We start from the raw sequence: 14465 nt of genomic DNA on the forward strand, positions 1-14465 counted from the left end.
GATCCTTCATAACAAATAAATGCATGTTTATCATTGGGTTACAAGTAGGCAATCAACAACAGAACATGCATTTGGAAGCCATGTTTTTATTACTACCGCGCACTACGGCTTGAACAAATAAAATACAGTAGTCTCAATTATAAGTTAGTGTTATGGTAGCTAGATCAGTGTTAACATAACACTTTGGAGTACAAATTTCAAAGACTACAAATTTAAAAACAGATTCACTCAGCAATTAACACACTAAATGGTCCCAGAAAATATTACCTAAATATATATATAACAGTTAATTTGTTCCAAAAAGTCAGCTTCAGCTACATAAATGTCAGTTGCAACTTTTAAGTTTTATTGACTTAAAAAAAAAAATTGAATTATGGCTATCCAGCTATTAATCAACAAATATATCTTTGTTTGGCTTTAGTCAACTGTGTATTTCAAGTGATATAATCTGTGTGACCATGGCTTTAACATTGATTCGACTGTTATGGACTATTTCATTACAGATGTATTTCATTTCAGAATTCTAGAAGTCCTAGTAAACTGTCTAGTCCCCTACTACATTACATGATTGTATTCTTAAATGTAAATAAAGAAACAGACATGTTAAACTTTTGACAAAATTAATTACTCTTATCATTACTGTATGATTTTCTTAACCCTAACCTAACCAATTTTCTTTCTGGAGTAGGTCCCCCATACCCCCTGGTTGCATTCAATTCCATAGCGCCATACCCAAAAATTTCTTTCTGAAGGAAACACTGAGTGGATATAATGGAAGGCTTATTTTGTATAGATAGCATGTTACCAGGGAACATTGGTAATACTTTTACATTAAATTACTAGAACGGTCGATGATGCTTCATGTTTTATCTGAAATGAACAAATCCAAGTTCCTGTTTTCTTTAATTTTGAAGTACGAGATGTTTTTATATTTATATCTATGTTGCATGGGGCCCATGTTGGTTGAAGGTTGCACATCACAGCTTTAGCCACCTGTATTACTATTGTCTGAGGATTGATTTGGTACACTCTGAAAAATGATAATGAAGATTTGTAGTAAATGGCACATTAAAAATTCTCATGTATCATTGCCTATACAGTAAATATAAATAGGTGTATCAGCCATTCATTGAAGCAGTCATGGCATTGTCATAACATCTTTTTGACTCTGCCGTGTGCAGAAATACGAGTTTGAAGACTTGTTTTGTCGTTCGAATTTGCATTCAGCCAAAACAATATGGTGTTTCAGTTACAGGCTGGTTGGTGAAGTCTGTTAAAAATCTAGGCGTTATATTATGGGATCAAAGGAGATGGGTTACACCAGAAGAGAGATGGAGAAGATGGCCACAGACAGACAACAGTGGCGTTTCTTAGTCCATGGCCTATGCTCCCAGCGAGAAAATAGGCATAAGTAAGTAAGGATATTATAGGATTAATGAAAATCCACAACAAAATCTCACCACAATGTATTTCACTACATAACACAACAGCATTGTTTTATTCCATTTCAGAAGAAAAAATTAAATTAATCACAATGTCACAAGTTGGAATTGTCTGAAGACCAATTCAGAACAATTTTAAATGGAAACATCCGATGATGTGTTGTGACACATTTCTGAGCCAATGAGATTTCCAGCTGCAATCATGTTAGGATGGGGCAGTGGAGTCTGTTTCAGAATGAGGCTTGTTTTCATCTGGTTTCATAGCTGGGAACAGCAGCACTTCCTGTAAATGAAAAAACCCCAGATATGCTACTTTAGTTTGCTGCCATTGTAATATGTTTCCGACAAATAATTTTTTTAAAAAGACTAAACTTACTTATTAAAATAAAATTCTTGTTTATAATATCAATTTCTGTCAATGTGTTTCTGAACTGGATTTGACCTCCAATAATTTTGTAGGTATGAAAAAGTATATATTGGGAAATAAAGTGAAATCTTACATTGTACAAACACTAGGATAAAGTTAAAGTTTGTTTTGTTTAATGACGCCATTAGAGAACATTGACTTGTTAATAATCGGCTATTGGATAAGTCTGACTTATAAATAATCTTAGAGAGAAAACCCACTACATTTTTCGATTAGTAGCAAGGGAACTATTATATGTACCATTCCAGAGACAGGATAGTACATCCCAGAGACAGGATAGTACCTTTAATATACCAGTCGTGGTGCACTGGCTGGAATGGGAAATGGCTCACTGACAGGGTTGGACATGTAAGAGACTAATAAAAGTTTTATCAGAATATAAAGGTAAACCATGTGACAAATCATCACTTGGATGGGAATGAATGAATGTTTATCAACACCCCAGCACCAGTTGGATGGGAGTTTAGCGACACCCCAGCACCACTTGGATGGGAGTTTAACGACACCCCAGCACCAGTTGGATGGGAGTTTAGCGACACCCCAGCACCACTTGGATGGGAGTTTAGCGACACCCCAGCACCACTTGGATGGGAATGAATGAATGTTTAACAACACCCCAGCACCACTTGGATGGGAGTTAAATACACCCCAGCACCACTTGGATGAGAGTGTAACGACACCCCAGCACCACTTGGATGGGAGTTTAATGACACCCCAGCACCACTTGGATGGGAGTTTAACGACACCCCAGCACCACTTGGATGGGAGTTTAACGACACCCCAGCACCACTTGGATGTGAGTTTAGCGACACCCCAGCACCACTTGGATGGGAGTTTAACCACACTCCAGCACCACTTGGATGAGAGTGACACGGCGAACACCCACCTTGATGTTGTTTGAGTCTGTGAGGAACATGGTCAGTCTGTCAATTCCGAGACCCCATCCCGCGGTTGGGGGCAGGCCGTACTCTAGAGCCGTACAGAAGTTCTCATCTACGTACATAGCCTCGTCATCGCCCGCCGCCTTGTCCTGGACAAACAAATACAAAGAACCATCAATGAAAACAAGAATATAGCACAAAACAATATAAACAAGAATTACGCAGAAAAACAATTGGTGCACTGTGACTAACATAGGTGCACCTATAACCCAAGTTTCATTGACTTAGGATTTGTAGTTTGGGAGAAACAAAGTTGATGCCATTGCCACCTCCGTTGGAAAAGTAATACTTACAATAAAAATTAAAATAAATTTACGGTACAACAGTTATTAGGAGAACCAAAAACATACTGATCAGCGATAGAAATAAGCAGAATGTTTCATTAATCCACCAGACAAGAACATCTAGACATCTACTTGTCCACCAATATTTTCACTTGTCCACCAGACAAGTACATCTAGAAATCTACTTGTCCACCAATATTTTCACTTGTCCAAATAAATGTTTTGTTTTATTCAAGTACAAGGACAATATTTTTGATTGCTCAGAATTAAACTTTATTGAAAATGTTTACGTGTCTACTGGACAACCACTGAGGCCCATTTTGCTTCTCCGAGCAGATTTTCACTCGTCGGGACAAACGGACAAGTGCTTATTTCGAACACTGCTGACATTCTAAACAAGAACATGGTTTAAAGTCTGAATTTTTGCCAGAGGGTATGGAGCAGCTGGTATGGAGGATAAAATTATGTACCCTAAAATCTTGGAAAAGAAATGGATATATTTTCATAATTTTTAGACAGATGACAGTAAGAGAACTGCTGTTTAACATCTGTCAAAGCACATGAAATGTTGTGTCCAGTTTCAAAACATTTACACCCTCTAACCACCTAGTAGGGGCAATTATTACCACAGCAGGCACTCATAATGGGGAAAATAAAAATCACACTACTATTGGACGACTTGATGCCAACAAACCAATCATCTTAACAGTACTTAATGCGTTTGCATTTATGTCTTTCTGGTTTCAGTGTTAACTTGTAATAAAATGGTAGTTTAATGCAATTCATTTTTTTATTATTTTTTTTACAGAACTTTGGGTTTTAAAAATTATCTATGAACAAAGTTAAAGCAATACCCAGAACAGTAAAGTAGTTTACATCGTTTCTATGTATATGGACGTGTAGCTGATGTAGGCTATGTCAAAAACAGAGGCTTTAAAAAAAACCCAAATAGCTGGGGTAATAAATAGAATAATAAACACGGTACCAGTTATTATCAAATTTATGTCCCTCATGAAATAATTTTCACTTGTCACGAGCTTTTAACAAGTGAAAACTATTTCATTCGGGTCATAAATTTTATAATAACTGGTAACTTGTTTATTATCCTCTATATTTGATCTGTTAACTTGTTATTTTCTGGCAGAAAGCCTAAAAGTATCATTTTAGTCATAAAAAAAGATGTATTAGTTGGAAATATCTTATAATGGCAGCAAAATCAGGACAGTTCCTTCATTAACAATAACAAATCATGTCAAACAACTGGGTTATTTAAATGCTACAAACGTCAGCCTATTTGTAATTATCAAAGAAAGATTTGACATCATTTATGTATCTTATACTAATTTTTCAATAAAGACCCATTTCCTAAACTGGACTATATTAAGCTGCTGCACAAAAGAACAACAAGAAAGGTGGCGTGGTACCTAAAGATGGACGTTTGGTAATTGTAAGATTCGCAGTTTACCTTGGCCTGTTGTTGGAATCGCTCTCTTTGAACCACCGGGTCGTTCAATTCTGTGTACGCATTGCATACTTCTTTCTTCATTACAAACAGTTCAAACCTCTCGGTTAAACCTGGTATGGACCGGTGCCTGGATAGTGAAGAGAGGTAAAACAGTCTATTTATTCTTGGGCTAGCTCTGGCACTCGTCCAAATTCACCAATTGCAAATTTTTAAAGCAGTTGGCGAATTTTATTTTGCTGAAATAATTTCTGGGAATAATTGACATATTTGAGAAAATAACTGACAAGTTTAACAGACAATTTGGCAAAATGTTTTGCTCACCCAGAGCTAGCCCTGTATTCAGTGCTACGGCACTCTTTAATTATACACAGTCAACCATATAATACACTCCTTTAGACTACTGCAGGCAAGATATCTCGCCCGACGTCATGCCAGTCAATATACTGGGCACTGTATACAGTGCATTCCCCAATTCATATTTCCCACCATTTTGCACACGACACTCACTGAAAATGTTTTTTTTTCTACGGCACTCTTTAATTATACACAGTCAACCATATAATACACAGTGAATGTGTACACATGTTGTGTGAAAACACAGGTACATGTATACATCCAACTCCTTTAACCTTCTGACTACTGCAGGCGAGATATCTCGCCCGACATCACGCCAGTCAATATACTGGGCACTGTATACAGTGCATTCCCCAATTCATATTTCCCGCCGTTTTGCACACGACACTCACTGAATTTTTTTTCTTCTTAACAGGAAACAGTTTAGTTTACAGCATGCTAGCTTTTGTTTGGTGTTTTTCAGTGGAAAATAGCTTGTAATTTTGAGTTAAAAAAATGGTTTTCGGCAAGTATTTTCACTTGACAACAATGGTGGCATGTGACTGTCAGTTTCAGTGATCGATAGTTGATTGTGACAGCTAATTTGATAATAAATTTGATCATTTTACCGCCAATGAAAATCACTAAATATTGCAATGTGAATTGGAGTTTGTGGTTTTTTTTAAATTCTGGTAAAACCCCCACTGTTATCAGGAATAATGGACATAAATACTGGACAGCTGGCCACCTTTTTGCTAAATTTTAATCGACCATTAACTGATCTAAAATATCATAAAAATTACAAATATGGGTACCCACGAAAATAATACTTACCAATTCATATATGAACTTTATTTTATGTATTTATAAAACATTTAAGTGAATATATTTCAGTAAAAATTATAAACTTGTACCCACTCAACGTGGTTTTTGTCAAAAATTAATCCAGTAGTTTAAAGGTTAATTATACACAGTCACCCATATAATACACGGTGAATGAGTACACATGTTGTGTGTATATATCCACTCCCTTAACTTAAAAAAAAAGAAAAAAAGAAGGAAAATGTGATTTAAAGGAAACGAACCATTTGGCCAGTGGACTCATAATCTGAGGGTGATCAATGATGAAAGCTGGGTTGATTATCTTCTCTTCCAGGAAATCTCCAACCAACTGAAACCACAAAAAATCTAAATATCACAGGCTTTAAAGTAGTCATTCATCAAACATCCAAGGCATTATATTAATGAAAGTTAGAGTTTTTTTTTTGTTTTTTTTTAACAACGCTACTAGAGCACACAGAATATATTAATCAAGGTCATGAAACTACGTTGCAGTAAAATAAAAACTGTCACCAACAAAAACTGATAAATCTTCGGGATAAAATAGTTGAATATCGCATCAACATAAAAGCAACAAAGTCTGACCAGTAAAACCTATGAATGCTGGAAAACAAGCTTGTTTTAAAGGCATACTGTCACAGATTTAAGAACTTTATTTCTCTAAAAATTAATAATAAATCAAAATTATGTTTACAGACCAAATCTAGCTATTGCATCACTTTAACTACACCATAATGGAGTAAAATTCATGTCAACCCTCTCAGCAATGTTAGCTTTTTAATTATGGACCATTGCCATAATTCAATTATTTTTACAAAATATCATTAATAAGTGGAGTATGGTGGTTGCGTAGATGGTTGAATAAAGTACATTTACGGACAAATCAAATATATACATTTTTATTAATACTTTGTTAGGCCATGTAATAGGTCAGTGGTCTGTGACAATAAGCCTTTAACCACAATTATATCTTTTCTTTTGTTTATTCATTAGCAAAATGCTGCCACTAATGACCATCGTAGAGGTTTTAGATCTTATAATTTGGGCAAACAGTTTTTTTTTTAATGCAGCTATGTTAATGGCCGCTGCTGAAGAGTTGTGGATATTGAAAAAAGCATTTCAAGTCATATTCTTCTAATTGAAGCTTCGTATTTCAATTGATTTGAGGTGAAATGTTTTTGATGTTGTCAGCTGTCAAAAAGAACTAATTTAGAAACCACCATACACACACTTTGCACGTATCTCAAAGTGCAGTGTGACGGATAGATGTTGAACTTCATCCTACTTTCATTTCCCGCCATACGCTTTGTTGGTTTTCTGCAATACAATTTCAAGCCTTGTAAAGATTCTTTTGGACGTCAGTATATATTGTATTTTGGAAGTGAATTTAACACACAGTCTACAAGTGTTCCCATATTTCTTTCTCACACTATAGTTTAGCAAAGTTAAAGTTTGTTTTGTTTAACGACACCACTAGATTTATTAATCATTGGCTATTGGATGTCAAACATTCGGCTATTCTGACAAATAGTCTTAAAGGAAACCTTGCTATCTTTTTTCCCCATTAGTAGCAATGGATCTCTTATAAAGTAAAGTTTGTTTTATTGAACGACGCCACTAGAGCACATTGATTTTTTTATCTTATCATCGGCTATTGGACGTCAAACATATGGTCATTCTGACACTGTTTTAAGAGGAAACCCGCTGTCGCCACATAGGCTACTCTTTTACAACAGGCATCAAAGAAATCTTTTATTTGCGCTTCCCACAGTCAGGATAGCACAAACCATGGCCTTTGTTGAACCAGTTATGAATCACTGGTCGGTGCAAGTGGTTTATACCTACCCATTGAGCCTTGCGGAGCACTCACTCAGGTTTTGGAGTCGGTATCTGGATTAAAAATCCCATGCCTCAACTGGGATCCGAACCCAGTACCTACCAGCCTGTAGACCAATGGCCTAACCATGACGCCACCGAGGCCGGTCGGATCTTTTATATGCACCATTCCACAGACAGGGTAGCACATACCACTGCCTTTGATATACTAGTCATCGTGCACTGGCTGGAACGAGAAATAGCCCAAAGGGTCCACCGACGGTGCTCGATCCTAGACTGACCGCACATGATGCGAGCGTGTTACCACTAGTGAAAGGCTAAGGACAAACCTTGTCAAGGAGGCGAGCGTGTTACCACTAGTGAAAGGCTAAGGACAAACCTTGTCAAGGAGGCGAGCGTGTTACCACTAGTGAAAGGCTAAGGACAAACCTTGTCAAGGAGACGAGTCGTCGTTCTGGGACTGGTGCATTCCACGCCATGCTTTAGACACAGGTCATCGAAAAACTTCCTCGTTTCTGAAACACATCCAGTACATTGAACACATTTTGTGCAGTCTTTCAGCAACACTGGACCGATCATCAAAATCTGACATCATATATAAACTACTTTCTCTTTCCATGAAGGATAAAACAGAATTTCATTACATTAAAATATTTTATAACTATTTTGTCATGTAAATGATTTTATCTAGAACTTTTTATTACATAAAAAATTCATGTTTGTTTAGTTTATTACAGAGTTCTTTTTATTTGTGGGAATTGAATGTGTCACTGATCATAAATTTTTCCGGTGATGAACATCCATAGGTGTAACTATAAACCAACTTAAAGTTTGTTTTGTTTAACGACAACACTAGAGCAAACTGATTTATTAATCATCAGCTATTGGATAGCAAGCATTGGTAATTTTGACATATAGTCTTAGAGAGGAAACCCACTCCATTTTTTCATTAGTAGCAAAGGATCTTCTATATGCGCCATCACATAGACATGATAGCACACACCACGGCCTTTGATATACCAGTCGTGGGACACTGGTTGGAACGAGAAACAGACTGCGCATCAGACGAGTGCTTGACCACTAGGCTACGTCCTGCCCCGTATATAAACCAAGATGCTTTGAGCTAGTTACAGTTCACAAGAAACTGATCTAAATGCTAAAGTTGATGAAGCCGACGCTGCTATCGCCACCATTGGAAAAGAAAAAGTTGTGCACAAAAATGAACTGACAGTAATGCACACTTTGAACCTTTTTAAAATATCTTTCTGGTTTAAGTGACAAAAATGAACTACAAAATGTCTATCGCAGAGATCTGTTGATTTTACTGTGTTAAATGTTTTATTCACCTGGTGTGTCAAAGGTCGTGGGATCAGGGAACTCTGTTCCCGTGGCAACCTCAAGGTCCTTGATCAGACTTATTCTCTTGAACGGAGGCGTGAAATCTATTTCTATCCCTTCAGAACCGTCTGGATGAAATGTCACCTTGTATGAGCCAAACAGATATTTCACCATTCCTGCAATTAACAAACTAGTAAATAAACATGTCAAATAAAACAGATATTTCACCATCCCTACAATTAACAACTAGTAAATAAACATGTCAAATAAAACAGATATTTCACCATCCCTACAATTAACAAACTAGTAAATAAACATGTCAAATAAAACAGATATTTCACCATCCCTACAATTAACAAACTAGTAAATAAACATGTCAAATAAAACAGATATTTCACCATCCCTACAATTAACAACTAGTAAATAAACATGTGAAATAAAACAGATATTTCACCATTCCTGCAATTAACAAACTAGTAAATAAACATGTCAAATAAAACACATATTTCACCATCCCTACAATTAACAACTAGTAAATAAACATGTGAAATAAAACAGATATTTCACCATCCCTACAATTAACAAACTAGTAAATAAACATGTCAAATAAAACATATTTCACCATCCCTACAATTAACAACTAGTAAATAAACATGTCAAATAAAACAGATATTTCACCATTCCTGCAATTAACAAACTAGTAAATAAACATGTTAAATAAAACACATATTTCACCATTCCTGCAATTACCGTATATCTTCGCCTATAAGTTGAATTTTTTTCACCCAAAAATTATTTTATAACTTGGGGGGTCGACTTATAAGAGGGTAAAAAAAATTCACCAAAAAATAGTAGTTTTGGGGATTATTTTACAAGTTTTATTGTTGAAGTATGTCATGTATTTATACTCAAATATGTTAATTTAACATTTATTTTTTATAACCTTTTTTTTTGGCATTAGAACGGTTTTGGTTATGCGAAAAGGTGTGCGATCTCACTCACATGCCAAGACAACAGTCCACTTAGTTAAATTAACAGTCATCACTAGTCTAATAGCAAAAATGTAAACAATACTAACTACATGTTGCCTGAGTTTATTTTGAAATCTGGTCACTGGCATTAATGGTTGTTCAAACAAATGTTTTGCCGGTGATTAACTTCATGAATATTACTGAGCTTTCCCTTAAAATAGACTGATCTCTGTAGTTCACTAGAGCAATAGGGACAGACATCATTTGGTACAAAAACCAGTGTACTTTCCAGAGTTATCCTCCTTACATGTATTAATATGGCGGCAAAACGTGATACTTTCAGTTTTATCGTAGTGATCTGTTGTCAGTGTTTATAAATAAAGTTGTTGTCTGTGCACAAAACCATCTGTACAGTGCCATACAGTAACAGTCAAACAGCTTTCACTCTCTACTAAGGGAATATTTAGTTTTGATGCTATGTAATAATGATAGTTTGATTGGAATAGACTGATTATATTGCGATGTACAAAACGTGAAAACAGAAGTTTGTAAAATAATTTTCTTTTCTTCAAATATTGTACATTATTGTTCTCATGTGCTGAAAATAAGACATACTTCAATATTTATATGTTGTTTTTCATGGGTCGACTTATAAACGGGTCAATAAAAAAAATACATTTTCAGGGCTTGAAATTAGGGACTCGACTTATAGCCGAGATCGACTTACAGGCGAAGATATACGGTAACAAACTAGTAAATAAACATGTCAAATAAAACAGATATTTCACCATCCCTACAATTAACACTCTAGTAAATAAACATGTCAAATAAAACAAGATATTGTTGACCATTTGTTGTGTAATTTTATAAAGACTCTTTTTTTTATTGAACTACAATCTCCATCTGAAGGTTTATGAACAAAAAACTAAATTATTGCTGTACCTACATTTCAGTTTCAATATTTTTCTAACATCCTTTTATTTTTTTTTATTTTTTTTTGTGGCATTTATGAACTCAGAGTTTTAGTGCTGCCCAGAAATGTAAACAAATAAGAACAATGTCACTTTAATGTAGCAAAGTGCAATTGCTGCATGTGCATCCAATATTGCTTTTTATGTGCAAGATTGGTAATTAATCATTTGATCACATGGCATAAATGAAGCAATTTGATTGGAACAGATATACAGATGTATAACAAATAGACAGAACCATATGCCAGTTGTTTTGCCATGTCAGTTGCTCGAAATCTTAGTGGTATATAAGCATGTGAAACTAATTCGAAGCCATGTCATTTGTTGCACAAATTTATAGTATGCAATCTCATGGTATAAATCTTGCGCAGTATGAATGAGTGTAATATATAACATGGCAAAACAACTGGTATGTGGTTCTGTATTTATTACATACCACCTTTGTATATTATGATTAACAAAAGTTTAATTAAATAACACAACTTACTTCCTCTAGGAAAGTTGGTTGAATTTTATGGAAAATGATGTCATTCTTGGCTAGGGGCATGACATCGTTCAGGTGAACAGGTAATACGCATGCAATATTTTGTATCACACGTATGTTCAATAAAATATTATATTATTGCACAGTCAGAATTGTCCGTGTTACTATAATAGTAAGACAGAGCTTCTAGATTATGGTAGCCCCACTCCCATGGCTAGTGATATTCAAAGTTGAGATAGTAAATAATTACTATTGCCATGCCTGACGGCTAATGAATGTGTTTTGTCAGATGTTGCAGTTAAGTCTATTTTGTATATGATAAAATTATGATATCACAAGACACTCGGGGAGTATCCTCTATAAAGTCACCTGACAGCAGGGATTCTGTTATAGTCATGAGGTCATTGTAGTCAGCGTACGCCATGTAGAACTCACACGTCGTGAACTCGGGGTTGTGCGTCATGTCAATGCCCTCGTTGCGGAACTGTTTGCCGATCTCGTACACCCGGTCTATGCCTCCAACAACAAGCATCTGAAACACGGACAATCTCTACATTTCTTCACATGCACACGTTGTGACATTCTGGCAACAAGCATCTGAAACACGGACAATCTCTACATTTCTTCACATGCACACGTTGTGACATTCTGGCAACAAGCATCTGAAACACGGACAATCTCTACATTTCTTCACATGCACACGTTGTGACATTCTGGCAACAAGCATCTGAAACACGGACAATCTCTACATTTCTTCACATGCACACGTTGTGACATTCTGGCAACAAGCATCTGAAACACGGACAATCTCTACATTTCTTCACATGCACACGTTGTGACATTCTGGCAACAAGCATCTGAAACACGGACAATCTCTACATTTCTTCACATGCACACGTTGTGACATTCTGGCAACAAGCATCTGAAACACGGACAATCTCTACATTTCTTCACATGCACACGTTGTGACATTCTGGCAACAAGCATCTGAAACACGGACAATCTCTACATTTCTTCACATGCACACGTTGTGACATTCTGGCAACAAGCATCTGAAACACGGACAATCTCTACATTTCTTCACATGCACACGTTGTGACATTCTGGCAACAAGCATCTGAAACACGGACAATCTCTACATTTCTTCACATGCACACGTTGTGACATTCTGGCAACAAGCATCTGAAACACGGACAATCTCTACATTTCTTCACATGCACACGTTGTGACATTCTGGCAACAAGCATCTGAAACACGGACAATCTCTACATTTCTTCACATGCACACGTTGTGACATTCTGGCAACAAGCATCTGAAACACAGGGGGACAATCTCTACATTTCTTCACATGCACACGTTGTGACATTCTGGCAACAAGCATCTGAAACACGGACAATCTCTACATTTCTTCACATGCACACGTTGTGACATTCTGGCAACAAGCATCTGAAACACGGACAATCTCTACATTTCTTCACATGCACACGTTGTGACATTCTGGCAACAAGCATCTGAAACACGGACAATCTCTACATTTCTTCACATGCACACGTTGTGACATTCTGGCAACAAGGCTGGAACACGGACAATCTCTACATTTCTTCACATGCAGGTGGTTAACAAGGCTGTCATTATTACGTAAAACATGGAAAGGATGTTAGAAATTGATTTATGCGCATTTTTAACAACATAATTTATGCTATTTGTAATTTTAAGAATTGTTTGTACTTTTTTTTGGTGAATTTATCAATGTGTAACAGTCAGAAATTTAATATAAAATTGTATAACATAGCTACATGATTGTTATACATCAGTAAATTTACAATTTTTTTTACAAACAGTTCTTATTATGTAAGTATGAATAAGGACATGAAACTACGGACTAACATTAACATTAGTTCACTAATGAACATTATACAGTTGTATTACCTTGAAATATCTCAACATAGGTTATAAAAGTGGTGTTACCTTGAGATAGAGTTCAGGGGCGACCCTCATGAACAGTTTCATGTTATTACCTTGAGATAGAGTTCAGGGGCGACTCTCATGAACAGTTTCATGTTATTACCTTGAGATAGAGTTCAGGGGAGACTCATGTACAGTTTGATGTTATTACCTTGAGATAGAGTTCAGGGGAGACTCTCATGTACAGTTTCATGTTATTACCTTGAGATAGAGTTCAGGGGAGACTTTCATGTACAGTTTCATGTTATTACCTTGAGATAGAGTTCAGGGGCGACCCTCATGTACAGTTTCATGTTATTACCTTGAGATAGAGTTCAGGGGCGACCCTCATGTACAGTTTCATGTTATTACCTTGAGACAGAGTTCAGGGGAGACTCTCATGTACAGTTTCATGTTATTACCTTGAGACAGAGTTCAGGGGAGACTCTCATGTACAGTTTCATGTTATTACCTTGAGATAGAGTTCAGGGGCGACTCTCATGAACAGTTTCATGTTATTACCTTGAGATAGAGTTCAGGGGAGACTCATGTACAGTTTGATGTTATTACCTTGAGATAGAGTTCAGGGGAGACTTTCATGTACAGTTTCATGTTATTACCTTGAGATAGAGTTCAGGGGAGACTCTCATGAACAGTTTCATGTTATTACCTTGAGATAGAGTTCAGGGGAGACTCATGTACAGTTTGATGTTATTACCTTGAGATAGAGTTCAGGGGAGACTCATGTACAGTTTCATGTTATTACCTTGAGACAGAGTTCAGGGGAGACTTTCATGTACAGTTTCATGTTATTACCTTGAGATAGAGTTCAGGGGCGACCCTCATGTACAGTTTCATGTTATTACCTTGAGATAGAGTTTAGGGGCGACCCTCATGTACAGTTTCATGTTATTACCTTGAGACAGAGTTCAGGGGAGACTCTCATGTACAGTTTCATGTTATTACCTTGAGACAGAGTTCAGGGGCGACTCTCATGAACAGTTTCATGTTATTACCTTGAGATAGAGTTCAGGGGAGACTCATGTACAGTTTGATGTTATTACCTTGAGATAGAGTTCAGGGGAGACTCATGTACAGTTTGATGTTATTACCTTGAGATAGAGTTCAGGGGAGACTTTCATGTACAGTTTCATGTTATTACCTTGAGATAGAGTTCAGGGGCGACTCT

At 36.4% G+C, this 14465-nt stretch overlaps 1 protein-coding gene across 3 annotated transcripts in view; it reads right to left on the reverse strand.

Annotated features, from left to right (window-relative positions):
* Window positions 1-70: 70 nt before the first annotated feature.
* The window catches only part of LOC121388822 (lysine--tRNA ligase-like), a 37241-nt gene continuing 22846 nt past the window's right edge, over window positions 71-14465 (reverse strand). For all 3 annotated transcript variants that reach the window (XM_041520333.1, XM_041520331.1, XM_041520332.1), the window contains 7 exons: window positions 11702-11864; window positions 8915-9082; window positions 7998-8083; window positions 5978-6063; window positions 4560-4686; window positions 2756-2899; window positions 71-1725 (listed from right to left, as the gene is read on the reverse strand). In XM_041520333.1, coding sequence (XP_041376267.1) covers window positions 1648-1725; window positions 2756-2899; window positions 4560-4686; window positions 5978-6063; window positions 7998-8083; window positions 8915-9082; window positions 11702-11864 — 852 coding nt within the window. In that variant the 3' untranslated portion in view covers window positions 71-1647. The remainder of the gene's footprint in view (window positions 1726-2755; window positions 2900-4559; window positions 4687-5977; window positions 6064-7997; window positions 8084-8914; window positions 9083-11701; window positions 11865-14465) is intronic.

The sequence above is a fragment of the Gigantopelta aegis genome, chromosome 14 (assembly GCF_016097555.1).
Source record: "Gigantopelta aegis isolate Gae_Host chromosome 14, Gae_host_genome, whole genome shotgun sequence".
Lineage (NCBI taxonomy): Eukaryota > Metazoa > Mollusca > Gastropoda > Neomphalida > Peltospiridae > Gigantopelta > Gigantopelta aegis.